General features: G+C 45.4%; 1 protein-coding gene across 1 annotated transcript in view; it reads left to right on the top strand.

The window, feature by feature from the left end:
* The window catches only part of LOC104577418 (SET-binding protein-like), a 128,109-nt gene that overhangs the window by 97,613 nt on the left and 7,613 nt on the right, over positions 1 to 22,883 (top strand). Inside the window, exon 3 of the mRNA XM_088537683.1 lies at positions 10,916 to 10,987. Within this exon, the coding sequence (XP_088393809.1) occupies positions 10,916 to 10,987 (72 nt within the window). The remainder of the gene's footprint in view (positions 1 to 10,915; positions 10,988 to 22,883) is intronic.

The raw sequence follows: 22,883 nt of genomic DNA, 5'->3' as shown, positions 1-22,883 counted from the left end.
TGACCAGAGGGGGACAGTGTGTAAAAATTCTGGATGGTTCATTGCTTACCTTTACCTTCCAGGAGAGAGCAAAATAAAGAATTGAGCTAATAGGTGGAATTTGGGAGTTAACAAAGTATTCGTAGTGAATTAATATTTGCATTTTTAAATGCAGTATGAGTCTTGACACTGGAAGAGTATTCTGAGAACCTAGGCTACAAATGGTGCATACGGTCCAGCCTAAGCTTCAGTATGTGCTGGCCTGTCATGTGTTGTCACCAGGAATGTGGAGGAGAAAGTGGAGGGGGAGTTCACAGAGTTTCAATCCTAGTCCCACTGAAATGAAAGGTAAAGTTTCCCTTTAGGGCCAAAAGTTGGCCCAGAGTTTGTAAAATAGACCTCATGGCAGAAGAAGAGTTAAGTGTCTCCTCTCTTCACACAGGTTTTCCAGTTGGCAGCTTCCCTTGAGCTTTGTACTGTGTGTCAACTCAACTGGGTCAACTCAAAACACGGGATGGCAAAATCTTGGGTGTTTTAAAGCAGTATTTGCACACGGCGTGAGCAGATTTTCTGAGGCCCAAGCCCTTGCTCCCCTTCATGCTGTTAACTTGGATCCTCGGGCACCAGACGTGTGTCTGGTGACGTTCTCTGGCTTGACTTGCAGTTCTCCTGCCTTCCTCGACCATGAGCTTTTGGGCTGACAGGAGCACGAGTTTGATGTGCTTTGGGTATGGCCTAGAATTGCTTGTAAAAGAAGGCACAATTTGAAAGCTGTTTTGTCACCGCAAAGGATGCATAATGCCATGTAAAGCCAGGGTTCCATTTTGGGCAATAAGACATAAAATCTGCATGTATATTCAGCAGAGGTAATAGGATTGAACATAATAAAAAGGCCCAGGGAAGTATCTTAAGATTTTGGAGTGCAAAATGAGTTAGGGACCAAAAGACTTAGAGCATTATAGGCTTTCTCAATTACCACCTATAGCCGAAGAAATGCTGTAAGATATTTTCCACAAGTATTCATTAGCTGTCGGGTTTTATTAGCTCAGTTAGACTTTGTATACTTTCTCCCACCAATCCGATGTATTTGCTCTTGATAAATATTCCAGCAAACGTTTGCTAGCAGGGGTGTTTGTGGAGGCTGTGAATCCTGGGGAATATTCCGGAATAGTGCCTTAAATATTCCTTCTGGAAACCTGCTTCTAAGAATTGTAACGTACCTCTGTTCGGGAGACAAACATCTCCATGTCCTACAGACATTTAACAGCCCATCAATTGGGAAGAGATCAAGAGGCGTTTTTAGGAAGGAATCTCAAATATGTATTTTGGGACAAATAGCAATCTGCTACTAGCTCACAAATCAACCAGCTCAACATCTCAAACGACTCTCTCCTCTGTAGTGCCCCATTTCTGAGATTTAGGCTCACTGGCAAATTCTGAAAGCAAAACCAAATATTTTATTTGCTCTTCTCCTCAATTTCTCTCTGTGGAAGAAAAGAGGTGGGGTTTTTTTCTTTTTTTTCTTTTTTTTTCCCTTTCTTTTTAAAAATAAGTCTAAATAAGAGACTCTTGCTCTTGACTTCTACTTAGATGAATGATTTCTAAGGCTTTTCTTTTTGTGACAGCGATGAATTGGTCAATGTTTGTATTAAGCTTTCCTAAGTGCACTATTAAATGGGCAAAACTTCAACAATAAACAGGCTGACTAGCTCAGTGATAAATTGAAAAGAGGGGGAGTGTGTATTTTTAGATGGAAGAATCATCATGGAAATTGTCTGACTGCCATGCATTTGGAGAAGGGCTACATGGAAAAATGCTTCAAATAGGTACCAGGCATTAACTGCTCTTAAATCAATGAGACTATGCTTTGGGGGAAAATAAATAAATAAATAAATAAGCAAAGTTTGTCTGGTCAAGGCATACGTAATCCTAAGGGATGTCTAGGATCTAAGCATTCCTGCTAGTGTTAGAAGCAAAACCTTCAGGTTTTCTGTAAAATTCCTTGAAGTTCCCTCTGTCATCATGTCTAGCAGACCTTTCTTCTGCAAACCCAAAAGATAAGGGCATGAAAAAATGCAAATAAAACGAAAGGGACTATCGCAGGCTTCTCTTGTTTTGCCCAGAATCAGTGATGGAATTAAAAAATTATGGAAGACAAAAGAACCTCCAATTTCCTTTAGTTTTTACCATGTCCATAGGACCAGCGCAGTGTCTTCTGCTCTCTTAGGGATAAGATTCATGAATGATTATTTCCACTGAGGACATGAATTTATGTGGTTTCTGTTGACCAGTGAGGAAGTGGGACCTCAGTACAGGGAGAAATTCAAGTTTTTAAATTTCAGACAGCCAGAAATGAGGGCGCACGGGCAACCCCAAGCAGTGATCCCAAGTTTCAGCGTAGGCCACCACCTGATCCAGTTCCAGCGTGGGGTTTTGGGTATCCACCTTGCCAGTCGGCAACCCTTGTTGAGCTCGTGCCACCTTCGCCCGGCTGCACAGACACGATAGGAGCCTCTGTCTCGCAGTGGGCATTAAGAAGCTTAATTCATTAGTGTTTGCAAAGTGTTTCAAGATCCTCAGATGGAAGGCTCAATCAGCAGACGAAGTATTGCTAATTGCCAGCTTACCCTACTGTAGGGGAGTACAGCAAAAATGTTTGGTTGGGTGTTTTTAGTCCTCTCCATTCAGCTGGCAAGGAAAAAGAGGCTGATTTATTCAGCCCTTTCCACTTTCTGAATTTCCTGCAGTACCGCAGTGATGTCGTGCTCAGGTTTCTAGTTAACTTTTTGTTGGCGTAGCGGAAGGTATCGGGAGTCAAAATAAGTTGTGTAAGCAGTGCTATTTATATTTGCAAGCTATGTTATTCATCTGCATTTTTCTGTAAAGCCCGATCCTTTCCGGCCAAGCTCTGTGACAGGTTTCTTCAGAAATTAAGTATAAAAAAATCCAAGAGATAAACAAAAACTTACTTAGTGCTCTTTGCTCTTTAAAATACATTTTTTTTATTGAAACCGCAACATTAAAAAGTAGCATGTAGCCCTTTCCCACTAAGTGAAGTCCTCATCTGGTATAAATTGGTCCAGCTCTATTCAAATTAGGGCAAATCTATATTAATTTGCTCTGTTTGAGGCTCCAGCCCTGCAGCTTTACTGGATAGAGAAAATTTTGCATGGGGCGGATTTTGGGGATGGACAGAAGGTTTTGCTGTGCAACATGGTTATGTGTCTAGGCTTAGTGTGGTGGGAAACTCTCTATTTGACATCTGCAGCATACACAGCGAGTGCTTTGGCAGTTAGAATTAATGCCTTTTGAATTCAGAGACTGTTTACTTTCAACTTGAACATGGATTTGCTCTTAGCCTCAATGGGAAATCCAACACAGGAAGTAATAGGACCAGCCATCTGTCCAGGGAGGCATGAGAATTCCTACTTGCAAAAAACAGTAATGGAGATTGGGAACGAATTCACCCCGTATCTAATCTCTGGCAAGCCAACTGGGATGCTCCTAAGATTTCAGACCGGGGACCCCATCCCTCAGATGCTGCGTGAGCAAGGTGAGATTTGGAAGAAATGACCTGTAAAATGAACCTGGTCAATAACCCTTTCCAATGGCTGCTTCTGCAAACACACATTACTGCAGTGCTTTCCTCCTCTGCTCTGATTTACAACCGGTTTTGGCATAGGTGCCGTGCACTTGCGAAGCATCGTGCGAAATCGTAGCTGGAGCCTGGAGTCTTGGGGGACCTGTAAACAGCACGAATGAATGGGAAGCTCAGTCCCCCTTCAGTGCTTCCTGCATGGAAGTATCAATCCATGTGTTGGTCATAGAGAATGGTATTGGAGCCAGAGAGATCGGGCCACTTTCTTGAAAAAGCTCAACACCAGATTTCTCAACTGTTCAGCACTCTTGAAAAGATCCAAATTTTTCTTTTTTTTTCCTTTCTTTGAAACCAAAAGTTCAAGCCATTCCTCCCTCCTGCCACCTTAGTTAAGGAGCTAAATGAGAGACAGGTTTTCAAAACATGGTCAGCATCCTGCAGCTCTTAGCGGGACGTGATGAACCAATCTTGCCAAGAGCACACAGCATGTGACGGGTAACAAACAGAGCTGCTCCTGATATACACATGTGCACACCAACGGAGAATGGGGCCTCCTGGATGTAGCTGAACCTCCAGATCACCCATAACAAGAGCCATAAACTTAGGTGAGAAAATATTTAGATGGTAAATAAGCGCGCCTACTATGCTGTGCTGTTTGAAAGACCAAACCCTTGCTTCGAAAGTCTTTTTAGTAAAAACTATAGGCCAGATCTTTTCCATGGACTTCATCACTCGTCTCCACCAACTTGGGTAGAGTTATCCTGATCTGTACCAGCTAAAGAACTGGGAATTAGGAGGAAACGCCATCTGGTCTTCAAAATTCTTGAAGACCATTCATTCAATCTTGAGGATGTATCCAGGTAATGTATAAGCTCTTATTCTTCTCAGGGTGAATAGTTCAGGGACAAAGGATATCTGACAACATCCTTAAAACCACACACATTAGCCTGATTCTGATCCAACTTACATAGTCATAAGCCAGGAGCAACACCGCTCGAGATATCCTGCTATAAATCCGGCAAGAGATCAAAACCAGCCCTGGAACAACCCTGTTTGTCTAGAGGACTTAAGCAAAACATACTGCTTTCATCCCAACAGTACCATCTCTGGGCTATTTTACCTCAATTACACTCCAATTTAAGAAAACTGAAGGGTATCACATTGCGCACAGACTGTTTCCTCCCTTCCTCCTCTGTCAAGTTGCGACCACTGCAGATGTGATGAGTTTCAAGATTGGGGTGGGGGGCAAGTATCTCTTCAAAGACTTCAGTTTGTTTATTGATTCAATAGTATTTATGGACTAATAACCACCCAAGGCTAACAGGCTCATTTTAACTAGAAATGCTGTGATCCTGCATGTTATCTACAGCAAGAATAGACAGCTTATGGGTAAGTAGTCTACTTAAGATGAGAGAAATCAAGGCTTGCAGTCCTGCCTTAGGGAAGCCAGTTTATTTTTCTGCCAATTTGCAGGGAGTTTTCTTCTCTTTTAAAGTTTTCCATAGAATTGTAAGATCATCTTTTTCCTTATTTCCCCTGTATGTGTGCAGTCATGAGAACCAGGATTGCTTGAAATTAAATAAGCACAATCCAACCTTTTAGTCAAACGCTTTGAGGTTTCAGGTTTTGCTTGGAACCAGAAGCAGAAGAGCCCAAAAAACACTGCATAAAAGAAGAAGAAAGCTGTTTTCATGGTATTTTTGGCATGAGCGACTGCTCCGAGAGATACTGGAAGTCATGGGAGGAGGATCTGTTCTCAGGACATTCCCAGTCCTGCTCTGAAGGCTGAGAACTTTAGATAAGCGTCTGCATGTACAGATCCTTGTCCAAAACAAACTGCTGAGCCTTTTATAGCTCACCTGTCACTAATAGCCATTCCCCCCTGCATGCTTGTGCGCGTGCGGAGGCAGCTCAGAGGCATCCTAAGATCAGGAGCTTTTACTTGTCTGTAACATTTGAACGGCCTGTAGAGCAAGATCTGCTCTCTGGCAGGAGAAGGCGAAAGAAGAAGGTGGTAAAGTACCCCACGCCTCTGCCACCAAAGGTCTTCCAGTCTTCAGCCCAACAGCGCGCGTCAAGACAGCTTCATTCCTGCATTTTGCAGGATTTCACCCTCTTCCCAGGGACCGAGGGCCCTTCCTAGTGCTGGTGACAGAGACAGAGACGTCAGCCCCATGTCGGCAAGCGTTTAGCCCCGCAGCTGGGACCTGAACTCTGCGTGACAGAGTGTGCCGCTGGGTCACCGCACTAAAGCAGGCCAGATCAATCAAAAGCACTCGCTCTCTCCAGCAATGAAGGCATCAGAAGCGAGTGGTTCTTTATTTATTTATTTATTTTTAAATATCTACTAATTTACAGGGCTCTGATTTTTTCCTGGAAAGGTTCATGGCAGAGTGTATGTTTACTGTCATAGCCCCCCAAAGTGACGCAATATTTGTATGCTGGCTGCCCGTGAGGGCTGTAGCGCAGGTCAGCGGAGACTTTGGAGGTGTTATAGCAAGCGAGGGAGCATGTGCAGAAGCAATGCACCACATATTGTGTGAAATTATCGGCTCTAAAGACCTGAGTGATCGTGACTGCCAAGAGTTAATGTGCTTAGAAAGAGGATACTAAAATATTCTTTCCCGCTCCAGTTTGCAACTGAGAACTTGTTAGTCTGTAATATCTTTTATTTATAGTGCTTTCTACCTCCAAGGAGCTGCAAGTGCCTTCTTGCTGGGAGTCACTGTAGTGAACTACAGATACCTCCAGGCAGGGATGCTTCTCTCCGGGGTCTTTCTGGGTCTGCATTGCTACGGACATACCTGGAGGGACTCTGTCCTCCTTGCCAGGTACTGGCTCCTCAAGTTTGGAGAGAAGGGCAGATGAGCAAAGAAAGGAAAATGTTGTGTAAATGGGATAGGAGGGAAGATTTGGACTCTGATGGTTACCAGCGAAGTTAGTGGCTTCTCCTGGGGAGCAGACGGGCAATTAACCATTGCCAGTGCTGGATGATGTTCTTAAGGAAAAGGTCTTGGAGAGCAAAGCCAGCAGTCAGAAGGAGGGATTTGATTGCCCAGTGTGGATATTACTCCTTCCCCCTGGACTCCCTGAGCATGTGCAGCCCCACAAGCCCCAACCTTTCTGCTGTATGGCCCGTGGCATCCACGATATGGGTCACCACAGCAGCCCTGTACCTCCAGCCCCAAGCAGGCGACGAATCCCTGTGGTGAAGGTGCCCCTAAGGGTGACAAGCCCTCATGGAGGAGGTGCCCCTAAGGATGACAAATCCCCATGGAGGAGGTGCTCCTAAGAGAGACAAGTCCCAATGGAGGAGTTGCCCCTACGGGTGACAAGACCCTGTGGAGGAGGTGATCCCAAGGGCTTGTGCCCAAGATTCGGCCCAAGTGCTCCACACATATCCCTTAATGAGACAGGTCATACGCTCTGCCCCATGCAGCACCCACGGCCACAGGATCAGCCACTCCGCAGTCATCCAGCACTCCAGTCCCCAACTGCCTCGCGTGAGCAGGCCAGGGGAGCAGAAGTCAGCCCGGCTGATGGGTTTACGACTGCAGCCTGCGGATTCTGCTTCATCCACTGCCAGGCCCGACTTTGCCAAGATACATATTAGGCAGCTGCTCAGGACACTGCTGTTTTGTCTGTACCACCACGAGCGTGCTGTCTGTCTGCCTTGGGACTGCCACCATGACCCTGCTCTCTAGCCCACTGTTCTGCTCTTCCCTGAGTGCCTGTCACCTCTTATAAAGGCGAGAATTGGATGGGGGCTTTTTTTCTGGGGGAGACATTGCTGTATGGAGCGGCGGGCCTGGTGCATGGCACGTATCCGTCTGGTTTGCAACCATCCAGCTCTGTTGGCTTCCAAGGAGTGCTCCTTCCACCAAGGAGTCCGCCTGCCTTGTCCATCCCAGGCCACCTCCAGCATCAGTAGCATCATTATTTTATATATGCATTTAATATATTTATATTTAGTTATATATATATATAAAATGGGAGTTGGTGGAAGTGCCCTGTGTTTGGGTTCCTTAAAAAGGAAAAAAAATACATCCTCCCTTCCTCTTTATTCCACCTCTCTTTGTCACCCACACCTGCCAGTCCGAGCTGGACTCCGGGTGCCTTGCAGGAAGTTTGTGCATGAGAAGATGCTGAGGGATGTCCATGGAGCGTGTCCCGTGTGGCTGCCTTCACACCACGCCAGGGCTGCCGGAGCCTCTGGGGCTTCGCACAGGGGTCGCGGTGGCTCCCTGCTAGGTGGAGGTGTTAGCACATTGGCAAACATGACCTGATTATTATTATATTATTATTATAATATATATATATTTTCACATGCAATGGGAGGAGGTGGAGGAGGAATCTGGGAGTAAGGAGGAAGGTTGGAATGCTTGGCTGGAAAAATTTAGTGGAGCACAAAAGCGAGAGTGATGGAAAAGGGTGACAGGAGGAGGAAGGAGGCTACGACCCAGCTGCTGCAGAGGTGGTGAGAGATTTATGTTTGCTGGGGGGATTTGCTTGGGAGGGTGCAGGGGGAAGGAGGCGAGGCAGGGGGTTACACTGAAGCACAGAGGGTCGTTTTATTTCATTTCATTTGTTTTTATTTTATCCTTTCTCCTCCTCCTGCCACTGGGTGCTCAGGGGAAGGGAAGACAAAAAGCTGAACTGGTGCCAAGAAGGAGCCGCAGCACCTCGCGAGCGATGTTCTGCACTGCACTAATATTTTGCACCAGGCCGTCTCTCAAGGAACGTGCTGGGAATGTGAATGGCTCCAGCCATGGGGCCGCCTTCGAGCCCCAGCCTCGTGTGCCCTTTGCCCACCCCAAGCTGGGTGCCCGTGTTTAGGGATTCCAGGATGGGGACAGGGGATCCTGCTGGGTAACTTTGCACCGTCTGAAATCTGCCTGAGTGCATTGAGCATCGCCACCGTCTTGCCTGCTTTTGCACCCCACTTTGCACCCCAGCTCTTGCCTTGCACCCCTTGCGTTTGACACTGCAAACCTTAAGGTGCCCAGAGATGTCTGTCCAGGGGGGTACTTAGACCTGCCACTTCGGGCGTTGCTTGGGGAAGGGGCGAGAGGAGGAAGAGGAAGGCAGGAGGGGGCCTTCAGCCCCTTCGCAGCCCTTCTCCTAAGCGACCACTGCAGCGAAGCCGCCTGGTCAGAAATGCTGATTAAAAATCTTATGGATTAAAACCGTAATGGAGAAGGAGGGTGGCATGCTGAGCCCCTGCCGGCTCTTCCCTCTATCTCCGTATTGGGGAGGGTATTTATTTTTATTTTTTCCCCCTCTTCCTATGGAGGAAAGGAAGATTTGATTCCTAGGGAGTTTTCTGATTGCTTTCCCATCGCTGCTCCTTCCCTACCTCCCCGCTGTCCTCCTCCTCGTCCTCCTCTCCTTGTGGCTACGGAGCCTGATGCAAGGTGACTTAGAGGACGCAGGGAGCTTGGCAAGGTGCAGTGCAGCCGGTGCCGTGTTCCCTTCCCTGCCCACGCGCCGTGGGAGGGGGCACCGGGCAGCCATGTTTTGCATTGCAAAAAGCCCTTTTCCTGCAAAGCCCACCTGGAAAAAGAAAAAAAAAAGAAATATATATACACATATGTATTATTTTATATATGTATATATTTATGGCTGAAGCTTTGACAGTGGTGCACAAGGCTGATTAATTCACAGAGGCTGACCTTTTGCTGTGATTATCCAGTTTTGCACCGTGGTGATCCTCTCTTCCCTCCATTTCATCCTGGCTATAGCATCAAAGATGCATGTTTTTTTTTTTTTTTTTAATTTGTGTTTTCTGTTTTGGAGGAGGGCTCTCCATTTTAATACACTCACCAGCACCAGCAAGCAGGAATGCAAAACTTGGAGGTGAATGCCAAGCTCCCCCCCAACCCCTTGCACACGCTTCTTCCTGCATCACATCAGAGCTGAAAGTTTTACATAGATTGGAGACTGAGGATGGGAGCTAAAACCCTCACTTTGGGGTCTGAGCACAGGTCCAGGTGCTGCTTCATCAGCTTCCTCAGCTCAGTTCATGAAGTTCCTACTACTTGCTATTTCAGAAACCAGCTCCCTTTCATTTCCTTGATGTCTTGGAAAGGACACTTGGGAATAAGAGGACTTGTATATGTCCATTTGGTTCCAACCATGGGGAGATACCTCTTTATCTTGGGATGAAGATCCTTCTCTTGTACTCTGAGCAGTCCAAGTGAGCCATCTAGACAGCATGGACATACTTCCCAATAAGTGTTGTAACATACTAACTGCAGCTGAATAGCTTTGTCTCTATTTCTCCCCATAGCAAATAGGTGTTTTGGGGTATATTTCCTTCAAGTGTGATGTCTGGTGAATCTCAAGCCGCTTCCTTCAGACTCCTCTTCCTTTTAGCACTATGTAATGAGAAATGTTGCCTGCTTTGGATTGGTATGAGATGACTGGTGTCTGGAAGGGTTAATCTCGAAAAGTCTTGAAAGGCCATCTTCTCCCTAGCCTTTCCTCTCTCTTTTATTTATTTATTTATTTATTTATTTATTGGACCGGTGGCCTCAAATTTCTGTAATCTAAATTTGCAAATGCTTTTCAGTCATGGTCCAGTAGCTGGATTAATCTCAGACCCCTGAAGTGGCAGATTACTGATTTGTTGCTGATTCGAGTTGCAGAGCATCGTGTCACCTATTATCTTTGCAGAGGCTGCTGCTTAAAAGGACGCCTTGGGCGAAACCAGTGAAAAGCAAAGCAAAGCAAACGTTGTCTGATCTGCATCAGCACAGGTGCAAATGTAAAATATTTCACCTTTGTGCAAAGGGTTCGAAAAGGTAGACAAGGAGGTGGGAAGGGACGATGGGTGAGGGAAAGATCTTGTTTTCATACCAGAAAGGCTGAAGCAAAGGGCAGGGTGGATTTGCCACAGTCATGATGCTGAATCACTGCCACTTACACTGTCTTAAATGGTTTTTGCAATGCAGTAATGCTGGACTTTGACCCTTAAACAAAACAGACTGGTTGGCATCGTGTAGCACCTTCCTGTTCTTCCCAAGCCTTTCCAGAGTGAGTTGTCATGGGAATGCGTGACTCAGCTCCCCATGCCGTGGCCCCTGCTCTGCCACTGCTACTGGGGAGGAGAAACCTCATGGAGAGCCTGGGGGGACCTTCCAAAAGGGAGGCGGACAGGTGCCAACACCGGCACTACTTCCTTGTCAGATGAGGGTGGACATACTGGAGTTGGGAGGGAGGAGAAAGGTGGGATGTAATGGAAAAGGCAAAAAAAAAAAAAAAAACTTTGGCTGCTTGTGACTGTTTTCTGCTCTCCTAAACAAGACTCTCTTCTCTTTGCTCTGGGCATGGCTGCAGAATCAGATGAAGAACTTGGGAAGAGAGTGTGGGTTCCCTGTGCAGAATCCAGTGCCGAAATCCACGAGCAAGGTAAGACCAGAGATGATGGCTGTGAATGTTTCCCTTTCTTCCTTTCTGCACTCCAAATCTATTACTGCGGCAGTCAACACGAAATTTAGGATATACAGTTGGTATTCCAAGAGTGAAAGGGTCTGAGAAGATAAAGCTAAATAGGGCTTCTTCTTAACGTCTGCCACTAGGATGGCCTTATTTTTTAGAAGAGCTTTTATTGTATCCAAATGATATATGTGTGAATAATTGTTACTAATCTCCTGACACCAGGACCTAATTAGGAAGTAGGAGCCTTAAATAGGCCATTTGCGTAGTGAAATTCCATGTGTCTCCTTGCGCAATGCATTTGCTTCTCTCCATTGGGATATAATTAGAACGCAGCTCCTCAAAGTGCCTTTGACTCTGAAGGCTCTTCTCTTCATCTTCACTGTCTTCAGTTGGCATGACCCCCTATTAAGAAGACACTATCTGTTTCCCTTTGTTCAGAAAGCAGAAGCTCCTGGGCTATCAACCTTATTCCAGATTGCACAGGTTTCTCGATTTCCATGTTTCCAATGGAAATAGGAGGAGAAATGCCAAAGCAACAAGCAGCCTAAGAAAAAAAACAAAAAAACAGAATGATGCCAGAGAAAGCCCTATGAAGCTTAGGACAGGCTGATCTTGAAGGGGTATCGCCTAGGCAATCCGGGATTCTTCAAAAGCCTGTTAAAAAGCTAATGTTACTGTGTTTCAGTTCATGTGCAGATAAAATAGAGAGGGATCTGTGCTGGTTTTGTTTGGATTCCTTCCTCTTAGGATGTGAGGAAGGGGGAAAGTTTGGTGCAGAGCTGTTTTAGTTATGTCTTGCTTTTGAATATTTAGCTCAGTCTGGACCAACATGTTTTCCAGGGCTTTCTGTTCATTTTATTTTACAGGAGAAAAAAAATGCCTGATGTTTTAAACATAGATACAGAAAATACCCTTTATTCCAGAATTCCTCTCCAAACACACGACTCCCATGCTTCAAGTGTCTGGCCTCATTCTTTTTACTACCATCATTCCCAAAGTCACCAACACTTAAGCATATAATTGTATGCCATTTTCTGTTGGGGCAAACTTTAATGATTGCTTGAAGGTCTTTTTTTTTCCTTTTTTCCCCCCCTTTTTCTCCCCCCTGCGCCCCCCTCCCCTTGCCAGATCAGAGGCCTTATTTATTTCCCTGCAAAAAGCCAGTTCCCCGCACAGTGATTTTGTTCATGATAATTTACTTGCCTGTTCCCTTCCAGGAATTGTCACTGCCTTCCAGAAGGGAGGTTAGCACTGGTCCCCTCGCAGTGATAATTATAATCAGACCTGTCAGCCTTCACACAGTCTATGCTTATCACATGCATTTAGGAGGATTTTTCCTGAAGCCTATTACCACTGCTGCTTCTTAGGGAAAAATAGTCATGATTTTCCAGCTAATCTTTGATGGCTCTCAGCTTTGAAAACCAGGCGAGTAGCAAAACGACTGCCAGTTGCAGTTACAGAGCTCTGCATCTGGGGAAAAAAAAGCGGGGGGAGGGAATTGATGAAAAACTGAGGTGTCTCATGGGATTTTGGCAAGTCCTCAGGTGTTCAGGGGACTCAGTGCAGTTGGACTTTTCCCAACCATCCAGCAGGATGGACCCACTGCAGTCGCGGATGGACTCACTGACACTGGAGTATAAACCTGACCTGTTGAAGTCCTTCCCTCTGGGCCAAAGCTGTTGTTTCTGTTAGGATGTGATTCAGTGTTTTTTTTCCTCTCATCCAACTCACAATGTTTGCAAATGGTCCATCCTTGTGTTCCTTATCACAAGTTACATCCCACAAGTTACTAGACTTCTCCTTTTTCATTCTATTTGTTCTATTATTAAATAATCTGTCTCTCTGCTGGGTTTGCTAACTTAATTTCACTGTATCACCATGCTCTTATTAATGTTCTCATAGGTCTGAGCCCCCTAGATTTTGATAGACCTAGAGGACAGCGAGGACTTCACAGGTTCTGCACCAAAAGAAATGTTAGGACAGCGAGAACTCTAGTGCTCTCTGGGATCGTGTATTCACAGTGTGCAGAGATATGATTTGCCTTCCTTTTATTTAAATTCACCAAGAACTAGTGATTTATTTATCAGGTGTCACTCCCTGAAAGAAGATAAATGCCATATAGCAAAGACTTAATCTATTATACAAATAGATTTGAAGGCTGCTTCTATTGCATTTCTCTGGCTCTTGTACGAGAGTGAAAAAGCCTGCGGCTGAGCAGGGGCAGAATGATACTTAGCTGCAGCATCTTATGACCTTTTGATCAGCTGAGATCTCAAGCCATATTAGTGGACAGATTATGATGTGATGGAAAGAGGTCCAGGAATAGCCTTTTTATCGTGAGAGCCTTCCTACGAATATCCTCATTCAGTATATTCAAGTGGTTAATCACTGGGGCCTGGAGGATGATTTTCAAACAGGGAGGTGAATTATCGACACAGGCAACCCAAACGCGTTTGAATTTGCCAACTCTGTTTGGAAAATGCAGCTCGTGGTTTCTCCCTGGTACTCTCCTATCCTCCTCTTTCTATTGGGGCTATGGGTGACATTGCAATATTTTGTAGCACTAATCACCACATTTTGGCAGAAAGCTCTGCACAAAATGGACCCTGACTCCTCAGACTGCAGGGGAGCTGCAGTCCCTGAATCCACAGGATGCACATGGTGAATATGGATATTTGATTAAGAAGGGAAATGCTCATATGGAAATGTCTCTGTAGCATTTTTCTGATAATAACAAGAATGTTTAAACCTGTCTGAACACTGTTTAGAGAAAATATAGGGTTTAAAAATTGCACAGCCCTGATTGATAGGAATGTTTTTTATGGAGTCTCAAATCCTGTCAAGCAGAAGCCAGGCTACCTTTTGCATTGACCTTGCCCATGGCCTATGCAAGATTCCTCCTTAAACTTTGTTGTAGGTTCAAATTAACCTCCTCTTTACCTTAATGATCAATATGAATCTTCAGTCCCCTTGAAAACTGGGTATAAAAGAACATTCTTTCATTGCCAAGACTGCACTTCAGTAATGGTTGCTCTCAGTTTTGGCTGCCAGGGCCACTTCTGTCAAGGATGGACACACTGATGCCTGTGCATCCTGCCCTAAGTGGTTTCAGGTGCATGTGAGCATGCAAACATCAGCCCGTGCCGCTTGGGTACCTGCTTGCACGGGGCTATCTGAGTTATGTGGTGTCATGTTATGTTCAGTGCAGAAGCCCAAAGAGCTGATTAGTTGCCCGGAGCGAATCCCAAATGGATGGGGCTGCAAGTGGGGATGCTGGTGCTCTGGGTCTGCAGAACAATAGCCGCCACAGCCCTCTGGAAGCTCTTTGAAAATATGAAGGTTATGGAGGTGGAGAAAATGCACAGCAGGACACTGGCTCCTGTTATCTCCCCCAGCCTCTTCAATCAGGTGCCTGCTGGGCTTCCCACTCCTCCTGCCTTTTGCACTAGATCATAGGATCATAAGACATTAGACTGCTGGCATTAAGTCATCTTCCTGGCGTTATCACTCCCTGAGTCAGGAAGCTGCAAAGAAATGTTGAAACGGGGAGCCCACATGGGGCTTTCAACTGCAGCTGTCCAAGCTACAGAGGCGTCCAAAGAGGGATTGCAAGGATGCACCAGGTGCCTGACATGTTTTTTCCATCACCTTTCCCTTGGGAAATGCAGGATTTTTTTTGACAGATGCGACTTGGAGGCTTATGAGCAAAATGGTTCAAAGATGCAGGTTCCTTTTCCATTATGATATGGGAGCTGCTAACACTGCTGGGCCTTCTGCCAGATGTGCCTGGCCTGTACACGCTTCCTCTCAGAGTGAGCACTTGTGTTCACCACCCTGCAGTGCACAGGGACCATGGAAATGGGCTTACCTGCTCTGAGCCACTTGGCTGGCGGCAAAGACTACATAGGACACAGATGCAGGTTCCTCCAGTGTCGTGTGCTTGGAGTGCATGGTAGCTGTTTGAGGCAGGACATCCGTTTCAGGCTTTGCAATATTAAGCTTCATGTGTTGAATATGTAGGTGTGAAAATGTACAGACAGCAGTTATCTCCACTTTTTTGCTGAGTAAGAGTGATATGAAACAGGATCAGATAGATGACGTCACGAACCAAGGCCCATCTAGGGGGCTGTCTACAGCGAGGCAGTCAGGCCCATGCCCTGAGGCTGCTCCCCCTAAAGAGAAAAGGAGCACCCGGAAGAAGCGGCAGGCGATCGTCGTGGGTGACTCCCTGCTGCAGGGTACGGAGGCACCGATATGTAGACCGGACCCCTCATCCAGAGAGGTCTGCTGCTTGCCAGGGGCCTGAATAAAGGATGTTACAGAAAGGCTCCCAAGGCTTGTCCAGGAGTCTGATTATTACCCCCTGGTACTGTTCCACATGGGCACTAATGATGCCATGGGGAAACTGAGGGATATCAAGGGAGATTTCACAGCCCTAGGGATGGCCGTCAAAGGTATGGGAGCCCAGGTAGTGGTCTCCTCTATCCTACCAACGAGGGGAATGGATTCATGGAGGAGAAGGCGGATATGGCAGATTAACAACTGGCTGCGCCGCTGGGCTTGGCAACAGGGTTTTGGCTTCTATGACCATGGGACTCTGTTGGATGACTACCACCTAGTGGGGGATGATGGGAACCATCTAAGCAAGAGGGGCACACGTCTCTGCCTAAAGGCTGACCAACCTGATTAGGAGGGCTTTAAACTAGACAAGAAGGGGGAAGGGGAGTGTCACACAGACAGGGCAGTCAGTACCACACAGCCAAAGTCAGATGGCATCCAGCGGGAGTATGGTAGTGCTTGACTAACCTGATAGCCTTCTATGATGGAATGACCAGCTGGATAGATGAGGGGAGAGCAGTGGATGTCGTCTATCTCGACTTCACCAAGGCTTTTGACACCATCCCTTACAACATCCTCCTGGGCAAGCTCCAGAAGTGTGGGATAGATGAGTGGACACTGAGGTGGATTAGGAACTGACTGGATGGCAGAGCTCAGAGGGTGGTGATCAGTGGTGCAGAGTCTAGTTGGAGGCCTGTAGCTAGCGGGGTCCCCCAGGGGTCAGTCCTCGGTCCAGTCCTGTTCAATTTATTCATCAATGACCTGGATGAAGGCACAGAGTGCTCCCTCAGCAAGTTTGCTGATGATATGAAACTGGGAGGAGTAGCTGATACCCCAGAGGGCTGCGCTGCCATCCAGAGGGACCTGGACAGACTGGACAACTGGGCAGTGAAAAACCTCATGCAATTCAACAAGGCCAAATGCAAGGTCCTGCACCTGGGGAGGAATAACCCCAGACACCAGTACAGGCTGGGGACTGACCTTCTGGAGAGCAGCTCTGCAGGGAGGGACCTGGGCGTCATGGTGGACGACAAGTTGACCATGAGGCAGCAGTGTGCCCTCGTGGCCAAGAAGGCCAATGGAATCCTGGGGTGCATTAAGAAGAGCATCTCCAGCAGGTCGAGGGAGGTGATTCTGCCCCTCTACTCAGCCCTAGTGAGGCCACATCTGGAGTATTGTGTCCAGTTCTGGGCTCCACAGTACAAGAGGGATGTGGAACTGCTGGAGAGAGGCCAGCACAGGGCTACGAGGATGATCAGGGGCCTGGAACATCTGCCCTATGAGGAGAGGCTGAGGGAGCTGGGCCTGTTCAGCCTGGAGAAGAGAAGGCTGAGAGGGGATCTAATCAGTGTCTATAAGTACCTCAAGGGAGGGAGTGGAGAGGATGGTGCTGGCCTCTTTTCAGTGGTGGCCACCGACAGAACTAGAGGTAATGGCCACAAACCAAACCATGGCACCAAAAGTTCCACAGGAACTTAAGGAAAAACTTCTTAACAGCGAGGGTGACAGAGCACTGGAACAGGCTGCCCAGAGAGGTTGTGGAGTCTCCTTCTCTGGAGATCTTCAAAATCCACTTGGATGCAGTCCTGTGCCACATGCTCTAGGTGACCCTGTGTGTGCAGGGGGGTTGGACTAGATGACCTCTAGAGGTCCCTTCCAACCTTAAGCATTCTGTGATTCTGTGATTGTTATAACCAAATTTAGAGCCATACAACTTTCTTCATATCACTGGAAAGTGGTGATCTTGGGCAGGAGAAGGGGAAGATGGACATTTATGCCATCCAAGTGTCTAAGTCTACATCTGGTTTAGGCCAATTAAACAGTATCTGGGAATGTTGCTCGGCACGGGAGCGTGGCCGGGTGTACTCAAAATACTAGTCCAGTCCTTTGCACTCTTTTGGACCATGGCAACTGCTACACTCCTAAATCATTCCTGAGCGTGGATCAGGGTTCACCCCAGGAAGCTGTTTACATTTAGCCATTCTGTTAGGGAAGCTAAGCCATGGGTTGCTAGCAGAGATAGGAACCGTTCTGTGCCAGTTGGCCTGAATGCCTGGGAACGTTTCTGGGCCCATTTTGTTTACTAGTGGCTGGAGAGTCTCAGGCCCAACTGAGAAACTGAACTCCATCCTCCTAAACTCCATTAGTCATTAACAGGGAGAGGAGGGCACCATCCCAGGTTGATTCAGGCTCTCTAGGTCCTGACTCATATAAATGGGTCAAAAATGCAGGAAAGGATCAAAATGCTGATAGCAGAAATTCAACCATAATACTGTTATCCTGGAAGAGACTATATTTCTATTTTGTTGGGCATCTCTGGCAGCAAGCAACAGCAGAGAGTGCAGAATTAGATGTGAAACTCCATCAGTACCTAACTGGAAGGGACACACCAGAATAAGGGGAAACACTTCACCAGGTCTTCTCAGCAGACCTCTAGCCAGTGCATCTCTTAGCTCTAGTTTTGCCTCTTGTACAAAAAGTAGTGTGGCATGGCTGATGGGGAACTAGCGGAAGGAAATAAGTGATTTTCCTGGATGATCCCCCTGCACCGCCTTCCCCCATTTGTAGAGCCCAGCTCGTGTGTCTTTTCATCAATATATGCTCTAGTACAGCTGCATCTCTTGCATATTTATTAGTTCCCTCCCTGCCTCTCCATGCTCAGATGAAGATTTGTAAGTCAACAAATTGTTCTTCTGGCTGCAGTGAGAGCCACCTGTTATTTTTCTTCACAAAAAGAACTTTTTTTCTCCCTCACCATAGGGCTCCCATTTCAATCATTTCCAGGCAGGAGTCTGACATTCTCTATGATTTCATTTTAACAGTTTTAACGGTTTGGTGGTTGATAGTTAAATGTGTCCACGAGAGACAACTGCCAACTTAGATGTAATAAAATGTCTCATGGAAGTACATGACGCCATGTCTTTTAAATACAAACAATCCCTTTATTAGATGAATAAAGTTTTATTTCAGTTTGGCCCTCTCCGGATGTATCTATTTTTCACAGAATCAAAAGCTTAGGGAAAAAAATAACTTTAATTTTGACTATTGCCACAAAAATAAAATGTTTCATTACCTTTTCTTTCAGTGTAATCAGTTCACTCGCAAGATGGTCAGATATAATGAATGGAAATGTTTTGTGTAAACATATCAAACCTTTTCCCTTCAAATACCTCAAGTGTTTGGTCACAGTGGAGCTGAAATTATTGATTGAATGTGGCACTTATTTGGAAACATGACCTTAATATGTAGGTTTCTGTGAAGAAGGCATTTTCCCTAGGTATTTCAGCAAGTCAGATAGGTAAATCATATTTTTGACATTTTCTATTTTAGACAAAAAAAGTAATATCCCAGTTGTGTCACTGAAATGCAATGCCCTGTGTTTCTTGTTAACAGCTACACATTTATTGTTTTGGTGTCCCAGTTTGCTATCAAGTATCAATGCACTGCTGCAGACCAAATAATCAATAGTTCTGTCAGTTGAGTATGCCCTGGAAATATAATACTACTGTTAGCATCGATCTACAAAGCAGAAATCAAGGCATCAAACTTTGCAGTCATTACTTGCCTTGCCTTGATTTTTGCCTGCAGAGCGACCAGCTTGTAAATCTCTGCAGCACATTTCCCTCTGGGGCCCAGTGTTTCCTACACATCCTTATTCCCTCTACAATAATGGACATGGACATAGACAAGGGTGTCGGTGCACACATGGCTTGCAGATAAGATGCATGTAGCTTCATTCAAGGCATCTGTGATTTCCAGGTGCAGTGTATTAGCTTCCAAGAATGCCCATAAAATCAAGATGCACCGACTCTGGTATCTCCTGTCTAACTGTATCTGGGGATTTTTCAGAGACATGAGCTTATCCTCACCTCATTCACAATGTTTCTAAAGATCGTGAGTGCTACAGATCTTTCTTTTCATCTTCCAAACAGAGAGAGGATGTGCAAAAGGTCAATGCCATAGCCATCCGATAATTCAGATGCTGCTACGGCCTTTTTGTTATAGTCTCTGAGCAGCTGATGATCTTCAAGATATTTATCAGTACCTATATAGATATGTTTATCTGTACCTATAGTGTTTTCTGAGGTGAAGAAATGCTCTTATCCCCAGGTGGAAGGATCCTGAGCACAGCTCCATGACTAGGAATGACCTCTTCTAAATTGAATGTCTTTCCCTCTGCTCAGAGTAGCAGCCCAGCCAGAGGACCAAGAAATGCCCTCGGGTGTTGTTATTAGAGCGATAGGGTGAGATGCATATGGGAACAGCGGAGACCTCCTACCACTTTCTCCAAGCATTAGGAGAAAAGACATCAGTGAAGGCCCATATGCATTGGCTTGTAGAGTTCACTTCAGACTCAAGTTACCAGGTAGGAGGAAAAAGCCCCGCAACACTGAGATGTACTGGCAGCTCTAGGAGATTGCCTGTTCCTTGCTGTCCTTTCCTGCCCTCAGGCTATGTTGAACTGAGGGGAGGAACAAAATGTTGTGCTTTGCATTTCTACATGTGCATTCACACTCATCCCTGTGAGTCTGGCGGTCTTCGCTGTATCTGTAATGGCTTCACAATGAAGCGCAGAAGTTGTCCAGAATTTCATTAACTAAGACATAGTTGTGATTTCCTATAAGCTCTTTCCAGGTTTTACTAGATCCAGATAAATTAAATCAGCATCTCAGTTCTATGTCACCAATATTAATTGACACAGTGCTCTTCATATAGCAATACTATCATTTGAGCAGTAGCTGTCTTATGAGATGTTATTGTCACTGATAATATTGGTTCTACTTGAACAATATGCGCTCTGGGGAGCAGGTAGTCTGGACACAAGTGGAGCATAACCCCAGTGAGGATATACATGGTGACATAGGCATTTGTGAAAAGTGACTGACTCCACCATGTCATAACTCTCCAGATGGATCAGCTAATAGCATGTGAACATGCTCTTGGTTAGAACCAACTCTAAGGTCTTCACAGAGAGCGGATTTATCTGTGATACCTCTTGAGACCCCATTGCTGAATATGGGAAAAGATGTAGAATGGTGATGGAAGGGTAAAACCAGAAGCCTCAGATGGCTGGAAGGAGTTCATAAGAGCCCCTACTGAGGTGTGGGAGAAAAAGGCTTTCATCATAGATGCCTTGGGAAGAAAGGGAATACAGAGAAATGGGTACCCTTTACACTGCCTCAAAAAGGTGACCTCTTTCTTGATTCACTCTATTCACTGCTCTGCTCACAGAAGGTATCAGGCAGAACCATAACAAACCAGCATTTGAATAGGTACAAATGGAACAGACTGATTATAACAAAAAGTCCCTTACATACCAGTGCATAAAGCCCTCTGAACCCACTGCAAAGACACCCAGTGGCTCCCTTTTCTTTAGATCCAGCCAATAATCAACACACTCCTGGCTGCACATCAGAAAGAGTAGTAATATCCAGATTCTGATCTGGCTCCGTGTAAAACTTGTGTGACTCTGCTAAATAGGTTCCCACTGCTCAGCTGTCACTGTAGCGTCTGAGAAGCTTCTGATAGCGTATGAAGCAACACGACTAACAATAGTTGCGTTTCTTCCCTTGGAGGAGGAGTGTGTGCCGTGGGGTGTCTGCTTTTGAAGTTCTCTGTGATATGGTGTTGGTATTTCCTTGGGCATAACTACGTAGCGTATTGGAGTTTCCTGTGTGCTGAGGGCTTCATATCAAACATTACCTCTTTCTAAATGCTCTCTGAGAGAGTCTGCACACAAATTCAGCTATTGAGTCATCTGGAGGTAGTATGACTTACAGGTCAGGGTTGCAACTGTGCAAGATCATGGTGTCAGTGAGGAAATCATCATTGACTGTGGCTATGTAATGTCAACAAAAGGAGACAACATATATGACTGCACACTCCTCCAACATTTTTTTTCCCTTCCAGAAGTATCATCACCTCTGCTCTATATGGCCTCAGCAGCTCAGTTCAGTTACTGCAACTGAAACCACAAATGATGTCATTGTATTTTCTTCCCACTGAATGGTGAATGAGTGGCCATTTCTGCCCTTATCTTCTCTTTGAGATAAAATGCACCCAAATGCCATCATTGAAGTTCAGAGGTCACTGATGACTTTAAAATTCTCTCCAATTGCCTTGGATCAAAGCCAAATGAAATAAAAATCAATATGAGAGTCAAGAGGCCAAAACACCAAACTGATATATCCAAGGCAAGCAGCTTGCTGGTATTAGAGTATTTCTGGCAGCCATCTGCTTGTTTGAATTTGAGGATGTGACGCTTTTAAAAGTCAAGAGAAAAAAACACACGCTCGACCACAGCCTCCAGATATTTTGCTTGATAACAGGATTCTCGTTTTTGTGCCCATTTTCTTACAACCTCAAGAATGTCCTGTTTTGCAATCATACTGTCAGCAGCTGTTCACCGTGCTGAAACACCATATTGTGTAATTCTGCTCTAACTTATTTTTTTTTTGAAGGCTTGGAACATTTTCTCCTCACCCCTCTTCATGAATGAATAACAGAACTGCCTATGTTATTAAAAATCAGTAGCCTCTCATTTGTTTACACGAATATTTGCCCTTTTTAACTGAAAGGGTTTCATTTTTTAGTACTGCTGCTGTTTCCACTCGTCTCAAGCTTGTCCTGTATAACAAAGAAACTGATACTTTTATTGATGGTGTTAACAGAGACACCAATGACTGAGTCACATTTAAGAGCTAAATTCCCCTTTTATTATTGAAGGTGGCCAGGATCAAAATATTGCGAAGCCGGGACTATAGGGAAAAACTTGAACTACTGGCAGATCTTTCCTGTGAGCAAATAAAAGACATTATGGGTTCCCCAGCTACCAGTGTGACCCATTTAGTCAACAGTGTGGCCACAGTTAAGAAGATGACATTGTGCCAGTCCATAAAAGCTCTTGTCGCATTGGGAGCATTAAAAAGCAAATATAATATTGCTCCTGGCCCAGGGACTTTGTGGCATTAAATGTTTAAGGCAGGAGTCAGCGGGTGGGCTGAGGGAGTCAGGAAGCCGGGAGACAAAAGCTACGTGGTGCCTATCTGTGCACCAGCCCCATAATCGCAGCCAGGTTTTAGGGAGGGTTGTATGATCCCACTGGAAGAGGTTTGCAAGGGGTATAACGCCTGCAGAGACAGTCTTGTAGAGAAAATGAAGGTGTATTAGCAGAAAGTGTTTACACGCTTGGCAATTGCTTAGGGAAAACATTATTTCTAGATTTTTTTAAATATATGTGAATAAGGCATTCATAACATAGTGAAAGGTCCATTTTCATCAATTAGAATGGATCCCATTAAATTCTGGACATTTATCGCATCACAATGTTTATCTGCAAGGCAATATTTCCCCACGCTTAATAAAAGAGAACAGTGGGAGTATTGCAGCAAATTTAAGCCACTTCTGGCACTCAGTGTCAAGATTTTAATGGTACCCACATTACCTTGGATGCTTTTTATAGCTTCATCTCGCTTTATGTGACAATACTTAGTTTTTGTTGTGCTTTTCAACTGTAAATCTCAGTGTT

Source organism: Tinamus guttatus, unplaced genomic scaffold (genome assembly GCF_059628265.1).
Source record: "Tinamus guttatus ecotype Peru unplaced genomic scaffold, ASM5962826v1 Tinamus_guttatus_pri_ptg000847l, whole genome shotgun sequence".
Lineage (NCBI taxonomy): Eukaryota > Metazoa > Chordata > Aves > Tinamiformes > Tinamidae > Tinamus > Tinamus guttatus.
Note: the sequence above shows the minus strand (reverse complement) of the source record. Positions and strands in the feature narration are given on the sequence as shown.